Source organism: Lagopus leucura, unplaced genomic scaffold, assembly GCF_019238085.1.
Source record: "Lagopus leucura isolate 7727_CA_CO unplaced genomic scaffold, USGS_WTPT01 Super-Scaffold_73, whole genome shotgun sequence".
Taxonomy (NCBI): Eukaryota; Metazoa; Chordata; class Aves; order Galliformes; family Phasianidae; genus Lagopus; species Lagopus leucura.
Window position 1 is genome coordinate 41,101,325 of NW_024962252.1, and position 26,500 is coordinate 41,127,824.

General features: G+C 38.9%; 1 protein-coding gene across 2 annotated transcripts in view; it reads right to left on the reverse strand.

The window, feature by feature from the left end:
• Positions 1-26,500, reverse strand: part of CEP85L (centrosomal protein 85 like) — a 142,765-nt gene that overhangs the window by 78,190 nt on the left and 38,075 nt on the right. For both annotated transcript variants that reach the window (XM_042880487.1, XM_042880477.1), the window contains exon 2: positions 19,043-19,204. In XM_042880487.1, coding sequence (XP_042736421.1) covers positions 19,043-19,204 — 162 coding nt within the window. The remainder of the gene's footprint in view (positions 1-19,042; positions 19,205-26,500) is intronic.

Here is a 26,500-nt window from a genome sequence, read left to right on the forward strand (position 1 = left end):
TCAATTACTGCAAGACTGTTTTCCTTACTGTACTCAATTATTCTGTCATTGTTGGAGATGTGAAAATGTGGATCCATTAGAAGCCTATGAAAAAAATTGGTTAACATGATATTATATGGGAGGCTTTGTTTGCTTTGTTGTTACTGAAACACACAGAGCATCTCATTAGAGATGGTGAAGAAAATAGAAGGTAAGCCCATTTGGGGCACTGGAAATGAGGCATAAATAACTATCATGGTACCAACATTGCAACAGTAATCCAAAATGAAAACTGGGCTTCTGAATCAGGTTTATCTGCTAAATTCATCTACAAAGGTTAGCCTAACCTACATAAAGTATTTCTAAATTACAAAACTGAACACGTTTGAATAGAAGTGGGTCTTGAAAGAACCACCTTTCTCCTAAGATAGCATAAACTTTATTTATATGTTTTGCCACCTTATTTAAAAGAATAACACCCGCAGTCCAATATAACCAAGATTCCTAAAGACGCAACATAAACAAGAACGCTCTGAACCCTTTGAACAATCTGCCTTCCCAGCAGTACCTGCCTCCCACCATGAAAAGACACATGTACCTCTTTAAAGGCCTGTCAACTTTTAGCATTCAGCATTTATGCTATTTACTGCAGCACATGCACAGTTCAGAGCTGGGCTACAGGATAGTGCTGTGAGAGTACACGTAACAAACAACTGGCAATCACAAAATTGTAAAAAAAAAAAAAAATATATATATATATATATATATAATAAAAGATAACATCTAAGATGTAGATGCTCAACATAAAGGAAAAGAAATGGAACAGAAGAGGAAAATCCTATCTCATAGCATTATCTAATCCTTCTTTTCCAGCAATCCTAAGCTATTTTTAAGCACCAGTTACGTAACTAAGTAGAACGATTTCTAGATTAACAGGTTCTATTTTTTCCCTCCCAGATAAGAGGATAAAACAATATTTCAGAACAGCAGTCACGTAATCAAGCAACTTCATTTTGCTGAAATGAAAGAATAAGTGGAAACTTCTGCCACAGGGTGTTTTTTTTTTGTTTTCTTTTTGTTTTTGTTTTTGTTTTTTTTTTTTACTTGAAGTCCAGATGCTAACTTGCATTTGCCTTATATAAGGGCTGCCTAGCCTATACCTTCCAATTCCATTTTCTTCAATGACAAGCAATGAAGATACACTGAAATCAAATATGCCCCTAGGAACATTCATTAAAAGCAATGGTTAAAGGGAAAAAAAAATTATGCTACAGATGACAAGATACCTGTCCTTTATTTCTGAATCGTCTAGATATTCAAGCTACAAATACTATCCACCTCAACAGCTACCAGATAATCCCTCTGCTGGAGTTACTTCAACTCCACGTGGAAAAGACTGTCCAAAATATGGAGTAACCAAGCCCACCTGAAAAAATCCACCGCTTAACTCCAGGGAGAGAAAAACCCTAAATGTTTTCATCCTCTGTAAAAGAACATCATCAATGGGAACATACTTATCCCTCCACTTTCCTATACCAACAGAGGCAGAAGTTGTACTTTCTCAGTTCTAAAGGAAACTTACGTATACTATTGCAACTCTAACATTCCAGGTCCCACCTCCAACACCAGCGCACTCACATGAGCTAATCTGATCCCTTACAACACCAGAACTACCTCACCTTAGACGTGAAGAGAAAGCAAAGTGCACGTGTGATGAAAAGGGACTCAAGGGACCAGAGCTGACTCTGAGTGTTCCCCCAAGCACTTTAATTCCATGCAGATATAACTGTTATTCTTGACCAAGGAGTTTATTGATCCTTTCCATTCTATATGTAAGTACAGCCATAAACAGTCTACAGCTTACTGTCAACTAACTTCAAAAGGTTAATTCCTACTTTCAATTCCCAAGGAGACCGGACTTCTTGGCTACATTTGGGATTATTCATTACTGTAGATTTAACTCCTGTCCTTATGGTCTTTAGCCTAAAAATACTACATTCAAGTTGGCCCGTGCCCCATTTGCTCACCACTAAGAAATGAAGCCTTTGTCTCAGTTCAAGCCACCAAGAACAGCTCCTTCCAACAGCAACAGCTGTTGGAGCAGCAGCTTCCAGGCATGCAGGAGACAGACCTTCATCTGAAACCTCTCTCAACCTTGTATACACTGCCATTTCCTCTGCTGACTTCTTTCCGCAGCAGTGAGGCTGCAGGCCCTGCATGGCAGGAAGACAAGGCAGTGCACACAGCTTGCAGCCTCTGCAGCACTTTGTGACTGGGTGCCTCAGCACACCATCTCCCTCCCTGCCTGCCACAGGCACAGATCAGGCCAGGCAGCTGAACGCAGACAACCTGCCACTGCTACATGCCACTCAGAAGTGGTGAACACACCACACGCCATTTACTTCAGAGAATTTGGGTATGCTTGCACCAAACATTTCTGAGACAGAAGTCATCCCTATTAATCCCAAGATTCCACTGCTGCTTCAAGAACAACAAAACTTGCTGGGAAGATCTCTCACCTTCAGATGCTGGTCCCTGCATAGTAACAGAACAATGTATTACTATAACTCATATTCAGCTAGAACTGGGCTACTGAGAACCCTGCACTGTTTCACAATAAATCAGATGATGTCATCAGCAGGTCACCATCTGAAACCCAGTTCAGGTCACGCAGGAGTAACCTTAAGTTACACTTGATCATTATTCTATAATCTAAAGGCACTTTTGGTGCTTTAAGAAGTATTATTGTCTCCATTTCTCATATGGAGAACAGGAAGTGGAGAACTAAAATAGTTAGCCTGATGTCACTCAGTAAACCTGACTTGTTTTTACCCACTGTTACCTACAACAAGCAGCACTGGTAGCCAGGAATTCTCAGCATTATTTTACAGCAACCAAAGATTTGGTATTACAAAGAGAAGTTGACTCCCCCACTACTAACAGAATGTTTTCTGAAGACGCCAGTGGCAAGCCAAAGATATTAAAAAAAAAAAAGTCACAAAAAAACACCCCATAAAGCTGACTATAACATAATAAACAGATGCAGAAAAAATCTGTTTTCTTGTACCTTTTTTTCTGGCCTTCACCATTTTAACTCTTACTTCAAATCACATAGAATCACAGAATTGTAGGGGTTGGAAGGGACCTCCAGAGATCATCGAGTCCAACCCCCCTGCCAAAGCAGGTTCCCTACAGCAGGTCGCACAGGTAGGCATCCAGGCAGGTCTTGAACATCTCCAGAGAAGGAGACTCCACCACCTCCCTGGGCAGCCTGTTCCAGTGCTCCGTCACCTCACTGTAAAGAAATTCCTTCGCATATTCGTGCGGAACTTCCTATGCTGCAGTTTCTGGCCGCTTCCTCTTGTCCTGTCTCCACACACCACTGAAAAGAGTCCGGCCTCGCCATTCTGCCCCCCACACCTTAGATATTTATAGACCTGGATCAGGTCCCCTCTCAGTCTTCTTTTCTCAAGGCTGAACAGACCCAGTTCACTCAGCCTTTCCTCATAGGGGAGATGCTCCAGGCCCTTCACCATCTTTGTGGCCCTCCGCTGGACTCTTTCCAAGAGATCCCTGTCTTTTTTGTACTGGGGAGCCCAGAACTGGACGCAGTACTCCAGATGAGGCCTTACCAAGGCAGAGTAGAGGGGGAGGATCACCTCCCTCGACCTGCTGGCCACGCTCTTTCTAATGCATCTCAGGATGCCATTGGCCCTCTTGGCCACAAGGGCACACTGCTGGCTCATGGCCAACCTGTCATCCACCAGGACACCCAGCTCCCTCTCCGCAGAGCTCCCCTCCAGCAGCTCATCCCCCAACCTGTACTGGTGCATGGAATTATTCCTCCCCAGATGCAAGACTCCACACTTGCTTTTGTTAAAGCTCATACGGTTTCTTACTGCCCAGCTCTCCAAGCCTGTCCAGGTCTCGCTGAATGGCAGCACAGCCTTCAGGCGTGTCAGCCAATCCTCCCAACTTCGTATCATCAGCAAACTTGCTGAGGGTGGCCATTATCCCCTCATCAAGGTCATTGATGAAGATGCTGAACAAGACCGGACCCAGCACCAACCCCTGAGGAACACCGCTAGTTACAGGCCTCCAGCCGGACTCTGCACCGCCAACAACGATCCTCTGCGCTCAAATACTTCTGTATTTCTGACACACCTGTGTCTGGCACTGAGACTGACAACAACTGAATACTGTTCAATTTCTAATGCCTCATTTCCCTGGAGCATGAAGTAAAAAAATAACAGTTCACATTTCTGTGATGCCCACTAACAACCTTCTTCCAAGCCCTCCACCTTCTCCACACACACTCTGAGGACTTGGTTTTGATTTCCTTAGAGGACAGTTGATATTTTGAGCAAATGTGAATAATACACAGATAAAATTAGCTGTGTTAATTCAGAAACTATATTTAGAACTAAATCTTGCACTCTTAGGAGAATTTATGCACTGTAAAAAACAAGCCTCAGTCCAGAGAGGGACTATACTTGCTTTCATGTCCACCAAAGCAGCTACAAAATAAACAGTTTCAGAGAAGAAAACCACTGCCGTCTGAATACTATTTCCCAGAATCTTTCCATGATACAGGAATATATATGCATATCTTAAGGATTATCAGCATTTTCACCTGCTAGTAGACTGCACACAAAGCAAAGATGGTTATATAATCAGGTTTACACACTGTCCCTCTGAACCTGTAAGTCACTTTTTTTGGAAACATTCTGAAAATCGTAAGCCATTTGTGTCCTTACAAAAGATCTGATTTCAGCTATGAAGCATGCCTCAATAAACAGATACCAAATTAGGAAAGAATTGTATAATGTCCAGTACAGTCTTTTACCTTGGCTTTCCCTTGGACAAAATATTAAGTTCTGCAACACACACACACACACACACACACACACACACACACACAAATTAACAGCAGTTTATTCTTTCCCCATTCTTTCACTGGCAATTCACTTAAAAGAGCTTTCTTTATCCTGAAAGATATCTGACATCTTATGTAGGTGTCAGGCACCATTTGGTCCTCCAAATCCATATTCCCTGGTACGAAACTCAGCACACACTGCAAATGACAAACAGTCTCACATTACAACACCTGATCCCCTGCATAGAACAGAACTATAACCATCATTTCTACAGTCAGTCAAGATGAAAAAAATGCTAAAGCATTCAAAACAGAGAAAAGACAATTCTCTCTTCTCCTCAGAAAAGTTCTGAGGTTTGCTCCATCATTCTAAAAAGAAAATTAAAAAAAAAAAATAAAATCAGATTGGTACTTCAATGTCTACCAGGATGGATTACCTGAATGCTGGTTCAACATCAACATCCCTCCCTAACGTACATCACCAGCATTACTAAAGATAGGTTTCAATTTAAACACAAGAATTGCAGATTTGCTGTAAGTGCTACTGTAAAACTTGTGAGTACTAAATTCTTTGAATTTCTTTAATACTTTGAAATGCAGCATTAAAACACGAGCAGTTCACTGTTTATGAACTAACAAGCTTAAACAACAGCAATCAAAACTAAGCTTTTATTTAGAAGATTTGATGATAACTTCTCTCTGCAGACCACGAAAATTAGAAGACAGTGTTTGCCCATCCATTTTGTTTTCCAGTGTGCACAGCTGTGAGTACAGAGACAGAGGTGGAGACCAGAGAATGTTTCAATTGCTGCCTTTGATAATGGAAAGAATTTAGTGTTTATAAGTTTATTTCCAGTTGTTGGCTCATACATTGGGGTATTTATAGTTCTCATCACTGTGGTATCCAAGCACATTAGCAGAGTGCTCTGACCCATGCAAAACAATGCAAGACTGCTTCTCCTCTGCTCTCCAACCCACTAGGAAACACCTTAATCTTGGTATTATGATCACAGCATGGTCAAAAATGAAAACCAGAACTCTTAAAAAGCTAGACTCAATTTCAGATTTGCTCTTTTAAATATAATAAATAAACACAGGCAGTAAAGTACATCATAAAAACTAGCATGGGATAAAACAGCTTACCAGGATCTGCTCTCTATTTCAGAGTCAGCTCCATAACCACTAGTTCACAGACTCTGAATTATCTACTTATAACAACTATTCCAAAATATATATGTAATTCTCCCTAATAATGTTAGTTATTAAAGTTTTCTTTCACTGCAGAGAAACACGAGAGAGCCATTTTGTGCAATGCAGTATGTATGTTTTCCAGTGTTACTTAATAGTACCAGTAAATCCCTAACATAGCAAATTGCAATGGCATTTAGCCCACATCCAAGCTACCACGATGAAATCTGAAACTCTGCAAAGGGTAGCAATTTTAGAAGCCACATACAGATCTTCCCATCATCACTCAAGTGGTGGAAGGCTATTAATGCACTTTAGCTTTAAAGAGGTCGACACAAATGATTTTAGAGAAATCAAAACTAGCATGCTTCACATTCCATAAAATACTTGCAAGATAAATAAATAAATAAATCAACCACAGCTCAATTCCCTTTCAAGTCTTGTAGGCGAGCAATTGTAGGCAGATCAGGCCCAATTATATACTGAAATATTAGAACACTGGAAACAGCATAACCGTATTGGTAATAAAATTGTAAATGCTGAATGCAGGAATGGCTTCTTAACAAAAAGAAGAAAGTAATTTTTATACTGCGTTTCTGTACTGCGGTTTAATTTAAAGATTTTAATTTATATTCTCATTTATTGTAGGCTAAAGAGATATGTTATGAAAAAAACGTACAGTATCTTTGTTATATACATAAAGGCACACAAACTCTCCTTGCCTATATTCATAAATGTACCTACACAAGGGCATACAGAAAAGAAATGAAGTAACTTAACCAGCCTAAAATTCAGCTAGTTTCAGAGGAAAAAAAATAATCCATAATTCTCTAAGTCTCTCAGTTCTCTAAACCTGAAGCACAGAACTCAACCATGTTTGTCAGACTCTTTATCAAGTCCTACAGTTACACCACAGGCAACAAGAATAATAACCACTCATTTAAGAAAATGGCTAAATAACATTTTTCAACTTTTACAGTAAATGAAGGCTACACTATTCCCATGGGCATATGAAATTCTCAGAAGACTCCATAAACAAGAACTCTTGCCAGAAAGTCACATTTTATTATTTCTGCTAGACAATGCTACCTGTCAGAATTAGGTATATGTTCATTTATATCCCTAGAATTGCTTCCTACTCTGAATTTCCATTTTAATCAAAAAATTTCAGAAGTACCATTTAAGAGCCTGGGGGGTTTTTGCATTCTTTAGCTCTCTCCAAGATAACCCATCCTGATTTCCACTGAAAAATTAGAGATTCTGCCCTTCTACTCTGTGCTGGTGGGGGCCTCACCTGAAGGTACTGCATCCACACTGGAGTCCTCAACACAGGAGAGACACAGACCTATTGGAGTGCATCCCGAGAAGGGCCACAAAATGATCCGCAGAGTGGAACACCCCTTCTATGAGGACAGGCTGAGAGAGCCTGGGGCTGTTTGGCTGGGAGAAGAGAAGGCTCTCAGGTGACCTGGTAGCAGCCTTTCAGTATCTAAAGGGGAGCTACAGAAAAGAAGGGGACAAACTCTTTAGGCAGGTCTGCGATGACTGAACAAAGGGAAATGGCTTCAAGCTTCAAAAGGGTAGATTTAGTTTGGATATAAGGAAAAAGTCTTACAGTAAATGTGGTGAGGCACTAGAAAAGGTTGCCCAGAAATGTGGTTGATGCCCCATCCCTGGAGATTTTCAAGTCAAGGGTGGGTGAGGCCCTGGGCAACCTGATCTTGCTGTGCATGTCCCTGTTTTTTGCAGGGGTGTTGGACTAGATGACCTTTAAAGGTTCCTTCCAATACTATGGATTCTACAAGTCTATGAAAAGCAACATGAGAAGTTACAGCAAAGACTATAAAGCCAGAAGTCTGGCCAGAATCAATCTTAACATTTTTTCTTTAATAAATGACCACTGAACAAATGGCAAAGTAGAAACTGGAGCAGTTCTGTCACTTGTGAACTCCATGTACAGCTTGCCCAGCTGAGCACCCTGTACAGTCATTTACTGTAGACCACACAGCATCAAAGAGTAAGGCAGTTTGACTCTAAAGTGAAGATGAGAGATGTTTCAAGGAAGGCCTAAATGATAGAAAGCATACTTATACTGCAAACTGCTTCAACTCAGATATTTCTCCTTCCTCCCACACAGCACATCACTACTGGGAATAAAAATAGGGGCCATCCACGGGAGGAACTAACTATCAGGACTACTGGTGCTGGTGGCACTGGTGAGAGTTGAACGGAGAGGAAAAAAAGTAACATAAGATAACGGTAAGGCATATGTCAAAAGGGCAGCACATTTCCAGTTCTACCAAAGTCATGAATCACTTAACTAAGGATTTCCTGAACAGCAGATACAACACAAATAATACTAGCAGATACAACGCGAGTTATACTAGCAATCTCCACAAAAATTACTTTTCTTCACAAGGGATACTTTCAAGTTTTGTTTTTTTCCTCCTTGCCTACATAAGGGAAAAAAAAGAGTTACTCTTCCACAAGCAGTACCACCCAGCAGAACACATTTTCTTTTATAGCTTGCAAACTCACAGGAAAAATCACCATTTCTAAGACTCCATGCCCATTAAACCTACAAAAACCACCCAGCATCCTCTTCAGTTACAATCCAGAAGACATTCAGTGCAGTAGTAAGTGAATGGTGACATTTGAAATTCATTCTTTGAACCATCCTATTAAAACACAGAAGTTAAAGCCCAAGATCTCAGCTGCATGCTCCTTTTACCAAATATCTGTACCAGAAGTTTGACAGTTCTTATTTCCACCAAAACAACAAAAAATCTCCAAGTCCTTGATATTGTCTAAAAAAAAAAAAAAAAAAAAAGTTTCAACTTGTTCTTTTAGCCATTTGAACATACCTAACATTTAAGGATGACACCAGCTGATTTGATTATGGGCCCCATCAAATCCATCTCCCTCTTCTTCTATACATTTCAAATATATTTTTAATGCACTTTTTGAGCTAACTAAAATTAGAATTTGCCACCATTTTCAACTGCAAAGAATGAATAAATGCAGATGCTCCACAGTGAGAAAGAAGGGAATGCTTCTAGCTACACCAATTCTCAAAGGAAAAGCTTAATCTGAAAGCATCCCTGATCCATTTAAGAATTTCCTTTGCAGCATTCGTATATAAAGTTAGAACAATAAGCATAATCTTATCCAAAATTTCTAAGCATTTCAACAGTAGAAGTTATAAACGGGAGAACTGAAAACCTCCTGCAACTTCATACAAAAAAAAGTCACTGTTTACATTAGCCTAGAAAAATTCTTCTATTTACGAATGCAAAATATTTTTAGCTATTGACAGTGATAGGCTAAGCTCTGATGGAAAAGGATGTGTCACTAAGAGTTTATCATAGCTCCTACAACTTAAGAAATATACACGTGATGTTGAAGTCTGGTTCACAAATTCACATCAAATCACCCTGTATACTTAAGAGTAGCAGCCCAAACACGAGTTCTTCAAATCAACACACGTGTACACACAAAGTAAAGATACAACATTACGTATGTTTATGCATTGTTACATGACTATATATAATAAGAAATAATAGAGTTGTATATTCCTATCTTATTTTTTATTAATTTTTAAACTCTGCTTTATATTTTTAGAGGTAATGGTTAAGCCAGCCCATTGTTCTGGCCAGTAAAAGAATAAATAAAACCAGAAAGAAAAAAAAGGCAGATAGTTGTATTTACTACTACTATAAGCAATAATAATAATAATAATAATAATAATAATACAGCAAGTCATCACGAGGGAAAAGAAAAATATTGTAAGGTAAGGATCACAAGCAGGGAGATACATTTATGGATAATCATGTCTTACAAGTTTTTGTAAATACTAACACCTGGTAGGTGTATTTCACTTTTACTGTGCTTTTTCTTCCTTCTGCATCTGAAGGAACAGCAATGGGGAGAAGTACAAAGAGAAGAGGGTGCAAATCCTGAACTACAGAGTGAACAAGAAGAAACTGGCCTTAAAATTAGAACTTTTTCTTCCACATCTTTTTTTAAAGAACACAGGCTCCTATTAACCCATAGAAGTGGACTGTTAGCATGCTCATCAGTCTGATCCTCCATTATCTTAACAGTATCACTCGATGTTAAAAAAAACTGGATTTCTTTTAAAACTACTAGCTATTCTGCATGGGATTAAAAAAAACACAGTAAAATGCAAACTCAATCTACAATCTTCTTTATCAAATCAAGATCCCCTTTAAGGAAAACACTGTTATGTATCTGTACCATTGATGAAACATAGAAAAACTGCATGAAAAACTGCTGGAAGTATGTTTTCACATTACAAGTAATAGATTTAAATGGTTTTCTTGCCAATAATCTTTCTCCTTCTAAAAATACACAGCTTTACCTATGCATCTAGATTGTTTGTTTTTAAAAATCTCAAATTAGTAAGATCAGAAAGAAAAGCAATATGTATACACAGAAGATACTCTCCAGATGTACACAATAAATATTTTTGGCCAGGGTTGCTTTGAAGTGTTTCTCTGCAGAGAAGGCTAGAAAAATGCATTTAAAAGCTGCTCATTACATAAACTGTACCTGTTTTCATAAGCAGAACAAAGCCTGAACTTTTCAACAAATTTCTAAGGAAAGTTTCTATACAAGCACACATAAAATTGCAGGGGAAAGTCATTTTTAATGGAAGATAATTTCAAAATAGCCCAGAGGAGTACGAATAAGCTCACCTCTGCAAAGCCTCCACGTGGTCAGCTGGTGAACGACTTATTACAAGCTGAGGGGGTTGATGGCTTACTTGGGGATCTCCCAGGAAAGAGAAAGTTTGCATATTTTGTTTTAAAAAACAAGTAGCAACTAAAAAGAATAATGCAAACTAAGCCAAACCAAGATACAAGCATCCTCTCAGCACAGCCAATATTCCTCCATCCACAGGAGGATTTTTAAGAGAATTTCTTTCAGAAATGCCAAAGATCTATATCCAGACAAGAGATCAAACTTTAAGCCAAATTTTAAGTAAAAAAAGAAAAAGAAAAAAAAGTTTGAGTAGCAGCATGTAAGACTTACTACACAAATAAAAACATACCTTTAAAATACACTTTCTTGAAGTTGAATTTTTTTTCAGTAGCATAGAAAAAACCAAGACAAGGCAAAAAAAAACCAAAAAGGTAATTTCTGCATTGAGACATATCCTGCAGTTTTCACAGCAACTAGCTTAAAATTCCAACAATTCAGACGTCATATCTGTAATCTGCAGCATCATCCATTAGCTCTTTTATCATGAAGTTACAGAGAAAGTAAAGAGAAGAGCTCCTTTCATGTGGAACAGAGAGAAACAAACAAGGGCTCCAAATCTCACCCCGAAATGAAAAGGCTATTTATTACTGCACCTCAATGACCATTCTGCAGCCAAGAGGAAAACACAGAGTCTACAGTTTTTGTTGTTGTTGTTTCTTTTCCTTTCCTTTTTTTTTTTTCCTGGCAGTGCTAACACTACCAATATTGTCTCTATCTCTACAACAGAGCCACAAAAACACAGTCCTAAGCAACAAGTTCATTTCAGCTCAGTACTGAATTCAGTGCAGCTTTGAACTCAGAAAACAAGTGCTGAACCTCAGACCAGGTCACTTAGTGCTGCCTGGCACACCCTAACGAATTCAGTTGGTATAGTTCATATGGTAGAAAAGTTCATATCTGCATTTTATGTGACAAAGACTATTCTTCAGACTATGTACAAACTTCTTATAGATTTCTTTATACTGACCTATAGCTCCAGTGCACAGCTATAAAGCTAAAATTCAGATGTAGGAATACCTACCTGGGAAATGTTCTCACCTCTACTCTCCCAATGTATTTCATACAGATTCTTCTTAATTCAAAATCTGCTTGGATTTAAGAACCTTCCTCTTGCACCTCAACTCTAAATACTCACTACTGGCTAAAACAAAGAACAATAAAACCAAAAGGTACCCAACAAAGGAGTTAAATTCACTCAAGCTTCCACATAAAAACTAACTGAAAGCCTGTGCACTCTCACTATGAACTGACATTAATGATCAAATCCTTTCACACCTCCTTTCACATCTACTTGTCGTGATTCTTTTTCAAATACTTTTGTCTAATATCAGTTCATGATATGCTACTTCTGTATTTCTAGATCAAAATAATAATAAAAATAAAAACCTTTAAACATGGTTAAATCAGCTACTAAAGACAATTAAGTGTACCTAAGGCAAGACACAAATCTTAAAGTGCTCTAAAACTTTAGTAGAACTACATGGCAACACTGCAGGTCACAGATTTCAGGTACCACAGACACATACTGAAAGCAACCTCCATAAGCACCATGAGAATGCAGGATAACAGTATGAGAATATGACCATCAACTGCAGGTTTTTAAAAATCATCTAGAGACAAGAGCAAAAAGAGGGCTAGCATGGAAGCAAAAAAAATCTGCAATTAACTGAAAGACTACTACTGCCTGTTGATAGCTCCATATAATATAAAAATATGGATGAATTCTGTCATAATCTCGACTCAAAGTTTTCATAGATTCACATCAGCCAAGCATACACCTACAAATTTTCCAGAATTAAGGGTTGTCTCCTTTCAGTGGAGAAGAAGTGACCTCTGTGTAGCTGAGTACACTTCTACAATGCAGACTTCCTCAACCAAAGCTGATACACAAAGACTTCCTCCCCCACCCTTTAATAGGAAGGTAGAAAAAAAATTGTTGGTTTTTTTTTTTTTTCTTTTTTTTTTTCTAATTGTGTTTCCAGTGGGGGAATCCACCAATTTTTCTGTCCAAGTTTGACTGAGTAAAAAGATTTTAAGACAAGCAAAAACAAACAAACAAAAAAAAAAAAAACCACCAAAGCAACAGCTTTAACTGCTTTAAAAACAAAGCAGTCACAGCTCCACTCTCCCTCTCACTTCCCCTAACCTGAAAGAAGTTAGTGAAGAAGGAAGTGAGATGAAAGGAGTAAATACACTTCATCTAAGAGTGGTCTGCACACTGTTTTTTTTTCTTGCTGCCCTCTTTATGATGCCAAAATTGATGTAAGAAGTCCATCTGACTTACCATAGAAGCACAAGTGAGGTACCAAAAAAGAATCTCTTTAACAAGGAGCTTTTATACTCTGCTTCAAAGCATTTTACAAAATTCTTTATTGTTAGTACTGAAATCACAGCTAAAATAAAGGGTGATGCTAAATATACTAGATACCGCACTTTAAAAAAGAATATATAGCAAGAAAAAGATTTTACTACTTGCATTAAGATAGAAATTTAGTTTTTATTAAATAAAAAACAAAAGAAAAGCCCTCCAGAAATAGGCAGTAGTATAAATCTGTTGAAAATAACACAAAAAACCAGCAGGGATTTACAGACATTTCTGCAGAGGATACAACCAGTTTTCTCTGCCATATCCCAACGTAGAACTCCAGGCAGCACCAGAACATTTTTTTTCTTCAGCAAAAGTCTCTCAACAACCCACTGCCTACATCCCAGACGACTAGAGGTAATCCACCAAGAGCACTATGTTGCCTACTGTGGAAAAGATTAAAGCGGGGTCATGCGATTTTTATTCCAGATACAGCTGCAGATGCTGCTTGAATACATACATTAAATATTGAATAGCATCTGAATGTGTTTCTAGTGTTTATGGCTCAAAAGGTTCCTTTCATGCTGTTCTCTGAAACTGATCTCTAATGTAATTCCTGCTTTCTTCAGGAGACCCCAGGTTACCAAGCTGATGAATGCAGGCCAGAAGCTTTCTCTAATTTGACAACAGCAAGGAAAATGTGAAATCCTCCATAAGACCTCTTAGCAAAGATGCAAATTTGGCATGCTCAGGTCCCACAGCACTAACCTAAATACAAAAAGAATTACTGTATGATGCTCCTTGTTTTCCTATCAGAATGCCAAATATTCACCGCACTCCAAAATACAGATTACAGGACATATTAAAGACAACTTTCCTAAATGTCACCTTTCCTGGTATTTTTTTTTTTTTAATCCACAAGTCTATAAATTAGAGTTTCATATCCCATTCTACTTAGAAGCTCTGTTCCTTCTAATGCTTACATAGTTCTACCTTTTTAGTAGCAGGAGCTGCACTGTAAATATGAATGCATATTAAATAATTGATGTATTTTCTTCACAGGACAAGTAAAAAATACCCTAGGGATAGAGAGAAGGCAGGAAGGAGGATAAAAGGGTATCACGAAGATCCTCTGAGAAGATTAAATCATATAACAGACTGTTAAAACTCAAGTGACAGCTGCAGGTACCTTCAGGTGCTGGGATGTAAATACAGCAGAAGCCACTCCACCAGTGAACCTCAGAGCATCTGCTTACAGAGCTGGTCCTGCCCAAAGTCCCTCCATACTGTGGAAGGGGATAAGGTCCCAGTAGTGTGCACAAAGAACTGGCTGGGAAAGACAGTGTGGGTTACACTTTCCTTGGGAAACGGCAAACTCATCTGTGGGATTTCTGTTGCTCAAGGACTTCTGGTAGTAATACAGAAAAGATGGGGAAATCTAATGCGTATCTCAAGAAAACTGAATCATGTGTGAAAATTACCCATAGTTTGAGTTCTTCAGACATATGATGCTCTACAGTCATTTGAGCCAATTTCTCAGTCACTCAAGTGGAGACTTAATTGCATATTTTTTCTATCCACTCCTAGTAATATGTTACTAGACTTCTCAAAGACCCCTTGTTTCAATTTTGTTTGAACTCTACAGAAACAAAAAAAAAAAAACTCCACCCAGCCAGAAAATAAACAGCCAACATTTGAGCATTCAGTACTTATACTCCACTAAGAAATACATTTTCATTGTAGTAAGGAACAACAGCACCTCTTCTACAGAGTTTAATGCAAGCTTAAGTGAAGCACACATTTCTGATCGTCAGGACAGAAAATATCCAAATAACACAATAAGGCTGACACACAGAGGGTGGGATGCTTCTTCAGAATGAGAAACCTGGCAAGTGGGGAAGAAGGAAATCACAGAAGAATGATGCCAACTTCATTATTTTCCTCTCACCAAGTAACTGAATATTTCACCAAACTTATACCCCTATTTGCCAGGATCCAAATGCTAAGAGACTGACCTCCACTTAGAGAAGTCCAACGATTTCCTCTGAAAATCCATTATCTCCCAAAATCACTGAGCAGAACACAATGAACACAAAGTATACATGCCAGCTCTCAGGATCCTTCTGCTACCGCACCTTCCTGACTGACATTAAAACAGATAGAGCAAGCTAATATTGGAGATACACACATTCTCAATCCCATTATCTTTAGCAGCATGCTAAACAAAACAAGAACGCTAAATTACTCATAATTAGATTTTACCTCCTCAAACTCTATTCAGCCTTTACCAAGCTACATTCCGTAGCTACACTTGTAAGCTTTTCCACCCCCCTTCCACTCCACAGTAAAAAGAAAAATGAAAAGAAGAAAGTGCACATCATACCATGCTAAGGTCCTACTGAAAGAAGGCTTGATATAGGAATATTAAACAACTTTGGAGCTGCCTGTACCATGCCTCCCTGGCATACAAAGAAGCACTACAATTCAATTGAAGTAATTAGATTTTTTAAAATCAGTTATCAAGGTAACTTATTCAGTAAAAGTGACAGATCAGAGACTCTTGTGGGCCTTGTAATATTAAATGATAGAATAGCAACTTGTTTTAAGTATTCAGAAAAAGTCCTGCCTATTAAAATGCACTGACAATATAACAAGCCCTATGCAGCAGTGCTTTAGGTTATGAACAGACCTCGTTTATTCAGATTTCTAAATGAAAAGAGACAGAGACACAATTAGACATCCATCTTACATCACCACTTCTACCAGCACATATAAAAAAATAAATTTAACTAGCAGAACATTAACTCCCCAGTGAAGTTGTTATAACGCTGATCTTCTAAATTCAATCCAGGGCTCCACGCTCCACTTCCTTCCACCTTCTTTCTTAACAGAAAGAATAAGATTTTTCAGAACACTAATGGCATTCAGTGTCCAAGAATAAACTACACAGTCAGGATAGCACAGGATAAGATGAAAACCGTAATAACAAACCTTGTTCACTAGTAGAGAAGAGTTTAAAAATAAGAGAACTTTGAAAAATCCAATGTACAAATCTTTTCCTCCTGCTACATACATTTGTGGGGGCTTTTCCCCTCTTTCAAAAGCTGAACTGTACCCACCTAGCACTCTGTGGCAGGAAACAAACAAAAACATGAACAACAACAACAAACTATTTACAGAAAGAGAAAACACCTTTTTACATTAATTCTTAAATTAAGAGCACACTGAATTAGAAATTTAGATTTATTCTAACAAAACTAACATCCCCGCATTTATGGTTGCTAAGATTTCTTCTCTCAGATTCCTCCAACACACATCAGCATTTCTCACCTTCAGCAATGAAACTCAACTAGTCAATACATTTTCTAATTTTCCTACCTTTGCAAAATATAAATCTTTTGTGATTAAATGAGTTTCAGTGGTGGTTATCTTAACTCATGCCTTCGACAAAACCCATCTTTCCCCCAGACCACAAATGTTTAAACAGAATACAAGAGCGGCCTGACACTGTTTTCTAAACCTTGCACTTTCCAAAAGAATGAATGCTTCTGAAATAAAGTATGACCAAGCACATGAATTTGAAGGAAAGATAGGGGAAAAAAAACACACCAAAAAAACCCCCACAAAAAAACAGATTTAAAATGTATTTGATCTCCATTCCCCATGCCAGTGTATTTACAAGTTACTACACATCAGCACAAATTAATACACCTGAGATTTCTATAATTAAAGATGTTAATATTAAATTCTGAAATTAAGTTTTTGCTTTTTAGTAAACATAGTAAAAAGGAAATAACAAGACCACATTTCACTCTCTAAGCATTGTTAAAAATTCTAATGATCTGCTGAGAAACATTCCTCTCTACAAAATCCCCAAGAGATGTCCAAAGCAGCACATTGAGAGCAGATGGCCAGCATCAAGCCTGCAATTACCAGTCTGGCCTGGCAGTCCCGCAGATCACAATATTCTTTTCTTTTTGTGGGTGTGGGGAGGGAGCAGCTGGAGATGTGGACAGCTAGGTATCATAGGCAACTGCCCCTTCCACTAAAAATGTACATAGAGTCAACATCCAATCCTGTCATACACTCCTTCCACTATCTTTCACTTTACATTTCCTTCTTTTCTCCTTCAACGTTTTCTTTCTGCTAAAAGTTTCTTAAGCAAGGTGGCAGGAAACATAATATTAAAGATACAGAAAAATTGACCATTGCATGTAAGTACCACCAAATGCACAAACTTCATAAACCAGTTGCGGCCATTTCTCCCTCTTCACTTTCTATCTGAGAAACTCCTAATGCAGATTGCAGTAATACTCTACACAAAGCACACAAATGGTCAGAGTCATTGGATAGTAACAACTGACTTCCAAACTTGTGGCTGCATCAGTGTCATCTCCCTCCCCACCCCCATCAAAGAACAGCTATTTTGGTCTCCTCAGTCAGGAGAACTATCTGACGAAGAGGTGCTGTTTCATTTCCTTTTCTTACTCCCTTCCCTCAGATGGTAAAGCCCTCAAGAGAAGAGACAGAAAAAAAAAAAGCAGGCAAGAATGGTTTCAATTCAGATACTGCATTTTAAAATACTGTTCTACAACACACGGGCAAGTTAGCTTGTAAATACATATACAGTAAGCATGAGAGCTTTATTCTCCCTACAATTCCAATAAAGAAGAAAAAAAGCAGTAAGACTTAATAAAAAGCAGTATTAATAGCCATTTAATATTTCAGTTTTATACCAAAGAACTTGCATATTTAAATAAAAACATTTTGCCAAGCCCAGTAAAGGTTTAAAAATAAAGTACGTGGAAATAAAGTTGTAAGGAGTCTCCGACAGTTCCCTTCTAACTGACAGACAAAACGGGAAGAAGGGCAGCAGACAATTCCCTCATCTACTAAAACTAACCAGTGTTACAATAGCTAGACCTCTCCTCAGGAACACTCAGCCCTCGCGTATATTATCCTGTTTTTCATACAGTACAGCATCCTTTTCTTCACTTCAACTGTTCTCCTTGTGCTACCTCATTTCAGCTGTCCACTCCTCCACACAGAAGAGCACTGGAGAAGTTATACTACAAGCCTACTTTCATTTCTCTTACTCTTGAAAATCTTACTGGGACATGAGGCTTCACAAGAAGGCAATCTCAAGCTCTCCTCACTGTCTTCTCTCCTTCTCCCACTTTCACACGTCATAGACAGGGCTGTAATTTTATGGAGATGCTGCTGCCTTAGAGGCTGAAACCTTACCTAACAAGAGCAACTCAGAGGAACCATGATTTAATACAAATTGAGTTTTAACAATCTTTAGATACAGTTGATACGCCCCCAAAAGATCTTTGATTAATTGGCCTTCTAAAGGTACCTCAGTCAGAAAAGGAAAGTTCAGGGGGGTGTGATCCTATGATTAGGCGTCGAATGCCATGCAGTACAATGCAAACGTGTTTCCCCAAGAGAAGTAACGAACTGAAGAACAGTAACCCTGTTTTCCAAAAGTCCCAGTAAGATTTCATTGCTGGTGTGCATAAAAATGTGAGAAAGCAGTGCCCCAACTCCTAAATTTCTTTCTTCTGTTTTTACCAGCTGTTTACCAAGCACCACTGCACAAGATATTATTTCCCTGTTCAAGTCTGGCACCTCTTCTAACTGCAGCTATCAAAAGATGAAACAGTTACCAGCTTTGTTGCAGAAATGCAAGCTAATGAGCACAACTCAGGCAGAAGTAAACTAATTAAGCCTTGCCAAAACATTAAGCCTTGCCAAAACAAAGACTTGGTCCAGTCAGAAAACTATAGAACTGCATGCTCTCGACAGCTCTGGAAAAAAAATCACCATGATCTTCAGAAACATACCTTCAAAACAGTTTGGATCATTTCTCTCTCAGAAACATCCAAAGTTTAACAGTGTACACTCACCTTCCACACTATCAGAACAGGAGGTACCGATCCCAGTGTCCCCGCTGTCGGAAGCTATACTGTGTCTTCTGACAGGATTGCTTTGACTGCTTGACGCAATGGTTGCGGACTGCCACAGGGAATCAGTACCAGGTAACCATCCCACAGAGGAATAGTCTGAGCCTATAAAGAAGGAAGCCAGAAGTCTGTCATTACAGATACAGAACAGAATTCAACAACAAAATACCTGTCAAGGTGAAAACTGAGCCCTATCTTTCACAGATTAGGTTTGAAACAATCTGTGCCGATGTTCGGTTTTTCCTAAATTACAGTCCTTTTGTTAAGAGGAATCTTTCCAAGAAGGTCCAGTAAACACGCTTTTACTACTTAAAAACATAGTCCTGAAACTGTTCTCATGGTACCTTACCAAGATACTTATCATACATTTCTTATCCTAGAATTGATTCTCAACATACAGCAGGATTTTGCACTGCAAGCATTTAGCTACAAAGAAATGTGTTCCAGCAGCAGAAACCAGATGAAGCATTTGCAGTTGAAACATTCATTTCCAACTGCATAAACCACACATGACTGAGATTATAAAATAAAGCCAGCACTGGTATCTAAAGTCATCTGTTATCTTTTTGTGCTATATCACAAGATGGCCTATTAAATCAAGCAGGCACATAGGCTTTGTGAGAATCTTATATATCCAGGGTTTGCTATGTTTTGCTTTAAAAAAAAAAAGTTTGAAAGGTTACATTTTAAAGCACAATTCAAAGCAGCAAATAGTTTCTCTGCTCAAAGAATTGTTGAAAACATGTCCTATTTTATAGATGATCAGAAGTGGAAAATAAAACCCAGAGAACAACCCCAAAGGACGATCACAATTTCTAATAACCATAATCTAAACCTATGCATGGCCTACAGGCAGCATACTGATTGTCATATTTGCACTCCACATCAGCAGAGGCACATAAAGAACTCTGGAGATAAGCACAGCTCAGGTTTGATGTTCTACATAGCTGCTCACATACACCCCCTCTAGCAGCAAGCTTTGCATAACACTTTCAGCAGGAAATGACTCAAAGAACTATCAGCTCACATATAGTGTCTCTTAGGTTACACATGAGTATTCTTAGGTCATTTAAATATTTTCAGCAGCATCCAAAGCCATAAGAGCAATTTGTCTCCACAAGGACTTTCATAGCTCACTGTACTCTTCTCACAATAAATCAAGTAGCTCAGAAAATGATGTAAAAATGAATATATATATATATATATATATATTAACCATCCCCAAACACATTTACCTGTAGAAGTATGAACATGTACATACTTCCCATCTAGCAGTGAAATCAAACTTACCAGCCAGAGCAACAGTAGCTGCTCACAAAACCACCTGTAAAATGAGGTATGCTGTACGCCCTTCCTTACTGAATGCTGCAATTAAGTGTAGCATGACATCTAAATTTACCTTCTGTGTAGTTCCTGGAGGTTTTCAATATCTCTGCCCACTTGTCTCAACTTCAACCTCTACTGAGAGTTTCCTCTCCTTTCCATTAACACATGTTCCTGCCTTTTCTCTTGCCTCTGTAGTATCTCATTAACTCTTCTTTTTTACCCAAGCCTTGCGCAATGCATAGCCTCGTGCAATGCATTTCCTTTTCTTCCTCAAACTGCTTGCCTTTTCTCCCAAGAGTCTCTTAACTCTTTATTATCCCTTAGAATACCTTTCAAGCTCAAGGATCGGGCAGCAAAACCTAAAACCAGGGAAACAGGCATGAGTGCCCATGGCTTGCCAGATGCTAGGCTCCAAGATGCCAACAGGGTGCCACTCCAGTACCATTCCTCTACCACCCTCTCTGTATCACCATCAAACATATTGCCACATGGCAGTTTCACATACAGCTGGTGGGAAACTGGGACATTTCTTCCTTTTCTATCACCCAGCACTTGGTTCATTAAACACACTGGCTTCTTTGGGAGCAGCAGTTTTCTTCTCCCTCTCTATAAATAGCTTTGCTCTCATTAACAGTTCCACATTACACCTCTCAAACTGTATCTAACTATTCCAGCAAGAACTGAGTTGACTTATGAGAGCCTAAGCTAATTAAGTCTGAGGCAGTTCTAATGTAGGAGACATTTAAAACACAGTTATAGAAGAGAAATTCAGTTTACTTTACCCTTTATTATATTTTTCTCCACATTACGCCTCTTTGGAGGCTTTCAGCTTTTATGGCACTAAACAAGTGTTAACAGAACTGCAGCAAACAAAGTTACTACCACTGCAAATTAAATCAATGCATTAAGTGCAAAACTCTTTTGATTTCTTTGTTACAGAGATGTTCAGTATCTGGACATATATTCATCTATGCACACGCTCTCAAAAGAGACAGAGTAATAAAGTTATTACTAACAGTAAGAAAAACTTCAGCATAAAATAGCACAGAAGGACAGAATAACATTGGTGAGTAAGGACATTCGGAGGTCATCCAGTCCAGCCAGCTGCTTAAAGCAAAGCTAATTATAATTAGATCAGATTGCTCTGGGGTACATCCAGCTGAGCCTCAAACATCTCCAGGGACACATGGCACAACCTTTCCAGACAACCTGGTTCAGTCTTTAATCATTTCCAGTGCAAAGATGATATTCCTAACACCTCATGAGCATCTCTCATGTTGCAACATATCCCGGAAGACGGAACAGCACAGCACAGCTAGAACCTACAAACAGTGCTAACACAGCGGAGTGTAGACAATCATCCCAGCACAATCTCTATAGTTACTGTAATTCGAGGAAACAGAAAGCATCCAAAGGTGTTTTGGGATATATTCTTAATTTTACACCTACGGGCACAAAGATTATGAGTACTTCAAGCTTCAGTTACTGCAGCACAGTCCAGTGGGAAAGAACAGCAAAGAAGGAACACACCACTTTTGGAGCATATTTACATTCCCAGGAACTGGAGAACATTTCCAAGTTATGCCGTAAAGACTGATTCTTGAGACAGCAGGCCTGAATTGCTCAGTGCTGGTCCACGTACATACCTTCACACAGACCAGCATGAGCGCAGTGCAGGTTCATTAGCTTCAGCTCAGCTCTGGCTAACCAGACCCTAGCTGGCTTTCAGGGAAGCACTTGTGTCTCAGCACTGTGACCAGGGCCACAGAAGGTCTCCTGGCTGTGGCACTCCCTCTCCTTATCCCATTGGGCCTGGCTGGCTGCATGTAACAGTCCATATGAGAAAGCCTTTCAAAGCTAATGGAACCCAGTCCCTGAAACGGCAATGAATAACTAAAGCAGCAAGATAGTAGAAACACACTCATTAAGAAAGCCTCATCAGTAAGCTAAGGCTTTTGTCTGGTACAAAGTGCCAGACAACAGACCAACCCTCCATTACTGAGGGAAGGATGTTATGCAAGCTTCATTGAGGAAACATAACCCAAAAAACCTTATAGACCCCTCCATCAGTCCAAGTCAGTATTTAAAAACCAATTTACTAGTTTCACATTTGGCACAGCCATTCAGAGCCAAGTACTGAAGAACCACCAATCATTCTGTATTCTGATATGCTTCCCATCTCTTTTTCAGCAGCTCTCTGTAAAAATATGATCTTCCACACAGCGAACAGATGACACTAAATAAATCGAGTGTAAAAGGAGAAAGATACACAGGACTGCCCTTGCTGCTCAGCTACACACCTGATTCCCCCTGCTGCTGTGATCACCAGCCTGCCTATCAGCAGCCAGCATCCATCTGCCCAAAATACACAGTGGGGCAAGAGAAGCAAGCCAAAATTTCTAATATGTGCCACCAGACTGTAAGTTACCATTTGACTGTGATCATGGCTTACCGCTACAGGAAAATCTACCTTCCACAGAATTTAATAGGAGAAAAAGAAAATTAAAAAAAATGGCATCCTACCTGGCCATGGTTTCAAATAATGTGACAAACAGAGTACAGCCAAAATCCCAAATACGAAAGAGACTTGTTTATACAAGCAGTTGATTGCATCCTTGAATTTAGCCAGCTAACTTTACTGGCATGGTGCTGTCTCTCCAGCCAAAGCATTTAAAGCAGATCAGTAAACAACAAAACAAAGGAAGTGCAGGAAGTAACTTACTCATTAAAGGACAGCAGTGGTTGAAGTTACACACCACAAGAACATGCACCTTTTTCTCTGTATTACAGACTGTTGGCAGGAAGGTAGCTAGTTAATTCTGGATCATTACCACTCTGGCATGCAAAGACCCCAGATGATCAACATACACAAAATAACAGCATCACGATCTTTGTATTTGGTTGCTAAAATACCTCTAACATGCCCAAAGTACAAAAATTATTTTTAAGTGGCAGCTATTACATCTACCTAGATGCTGATAAAAACACAACACCAGAAGACTTAACTGGCTTCTACAGCCAACTTCTCTATTTCACAGCATGATGCTGACACAGACTGTGATCAGAAGTGAAATACCAGTGACAGCCGGTGCGAGTGCATACAACTAAAAGATTCTGAAAGGGAGGTTTTACTACAGTGCTATCAAAACCTCACAACTCAATGCTTTTTCTAATCAGCATGGACGTGACCAGGCTATAAAACAAAATTTCACACCATGATGATAGCAGAACCTGCCTAAATCTCTTCCATGGACAGAGCGAAACATTCAGTCCTAGCGAAGTGTTTGCTGGTCTATAGGAATAAAAAGTGAGGATTCCTGAGAATAATAATGCAAAACCTGGCATGAACTTCAACTCTGATCTTTCTGCAAAACGAGCTCTGACTTTTATTAATAACAAGTGTCCAAAACAAGCTCCAGGTCTACCATATAACTTCTTCTAATATCCTGTGTTTAAGATGAGCAGTGGTATGGAAAAAACTGAGTTTCCTAATGTTTTCAGGAAAACAGCCAGATGACAGTGTGAAAATGCTCTTCACAATGCCCCGGAGGTGGTGGAAGCTCACAGTTCTGCTCACTGGCATGAACCAAAGCACCAGAAGGTCCCAGCCCCTCCCCTCCTACCAACACAGCTGAGAGTAGGTGGGTGACGCGGCTTCATGTCAGTGCATGAACAAACAGAGATAAGTGGGATGAAGTGACAGCCTTAACTACTGAATCTGTATATTTCAGTTTATCCAAAGCACTTTACAGTGTCAGCAGAAATATGATTCATCCTGAGGACTCACATCCCTTATTGGTGAGCTTTCTTGACAGAACCTGCAAACTATTAAACTGAGTTCTCCCAGTTTTTCAGTTGGAAACTGAATAGAATAACCATGAACATCAAGGAAGAAAAATTGTACACACACAAAGGCAAGCAGGAACAAAAGACCAGAATGATTTCAAGTAGAACACTGACAGAGAGGGCTTTTCACTGCATTTCTACTGGTATAATCTGATAATATATTACCCAGTTTATAAGGGTTCATCCATAACATAATTCACTTATTGGAGGAGGGATAAAAATGTCATAAAACAGCAGCGAGAAAAGTAGAGCAGAAAAACCCAAAAGAAAATCCTCAAAGTACAGTCCTCAAAGTAAACATGCACTTGATTGGCAGTATCATCTGGAACTTGAGTAGAGTCCTATTTTAAGGAGTATGTACTCACAATATAATTTCCTAAGAGAGCTACATTTTAAGCTGATTGTGACAACACACCTGATTTCTTTTGTCTCTGAAATTCCTCAGTAAAGATTAAGTTATTTATTTTTTTAATAAAAGAAATAGATAACTGTACAATTTCTCTTCATAGATTATAGCTATAAAAACTGATTTCTCTGTAAAACAGTATCTCTAAGCTTTTATACGCTACATATTTTTATGACTTCATAAATGTGCATGGCACTGTACAATACCAAATCAGCATGTGGCAAGGTCTCTCATGCTGGGAAGTATGCAATCTAGAAAAAGGCAAACAGGAAAAAAAAAAAAAAAAAAAAAAAAAAAAAGGCAGTTTGACAGAGGAGCTTTACAGAATCTTGCTACTGTAGCTGAAGACACAACCAGGTACCTCACTTGTCATTAAACCACACAGAACAGAAAGCAAGAGGTGCCCATCTTTCTCTATGTAGGAAGTCCACCAGCTGGCAAGATTATTTCACTAACAAAAACGGGTTGAGCTAAGAATGCTGTCTGACACTGGCACTAATTGGATCCATCAGCTAGCTGCTGCGCACAGGCTGGTTGGTCTCTCTCCCCACCCGCAGATTTGCTTCCATAGCAAAAGCCCTACCACTGCATATACCACAAAAAGTGCTTCAGGAAGAAATCCATCCCCAGTTACAAAGAAGGTTCTCTTCTAACTTGATCTCCAGAGCTGTCTCAGAAAGGGGTGAAACAGTTGCAGTGCTAAGTGAGGAGTGGAAATGTACAGGTACACTTAAATGCCCAACAGCAAGTAGCTCATCACTAGATCAAAGTGCCTGGCCAACCAACTCACTGCCAAACTGTGCATTCAGGCTGACTCTGAATTGGAGCAAGATAGGCATAAATTTCTGCAAGCTTCAATGTGCAGGACAAAATCTGTTCAGCTAGCAGAAAGCTTTGCTCAACTCTGCTGGCTAAAAAGGTACCAAAATCTTTACATTGGCACAGTACATAATGACATTCAGCCTGATTTCTAGTCCAGAAAGTATGTAGCACCAGGACTCAATTTGTAACATACTTTCTATGCTGTGTTTTTTGTTGTTGTTGGTTTTTTTGTTTTGTTTTCAGATAGCATCTATCCACATTTATTTAGTATCACCCCAATAGTGAAATCCCCACTGTTGCCAGGAGAGTAAGAAGTTCACTTCCATTTCATCACTGACAGGGCAAGACCAGGCATTGCATCCAACTGTTGATAGCTCTCCTGTGAGTTTTCCTCTTCCAGAGAGAGAGCATATTTGCATAAAGCAGAACTTCTACAGGCTACAGATGTTTCTTATTTCAAGTTTGGCACACCAACCACATGTATTACCTCATGCCTGCTATGCTGGCCTGCCTCTTTGTCTTTGGGCTAAATGCACTATTCAACCCACACAAACACAGAATGACGTTCTTAGCTTCCATTCACTTTCATGTAGAGAACGCAGATGAAAAGCCTATCTTTTAAACTTGCTAAGTTTATCACAATATGAAGAGGAGAATGTCTAGGAAAATAAACACGTGGCTATGCATAAAGTATATATAAATGTAGAACAGCACGCCCTCGGGACACCCACTCAGTTTCTAAAGTGTTAGAAGGCCATGTACTGTAGGTGAAACATTAAACCCTTTTCTTAAATCCTTTTATCATCTATATTTAAGCCTCTCTTTGGGTTTAACCATATTGATATTAAAATCATAATCAGGTAAGTTATTCTCTGACTTTTTTTTTTTTTTTTTTTTTTTTTTTTTTTTAAATAAAATTTTTTTGAAAAAAAAAAACAACAAAACAAAAACCAAAAAAAAAAAAAAAAGAGAGAAAAAAAAAAAAAAAACAAAAAAAAAAA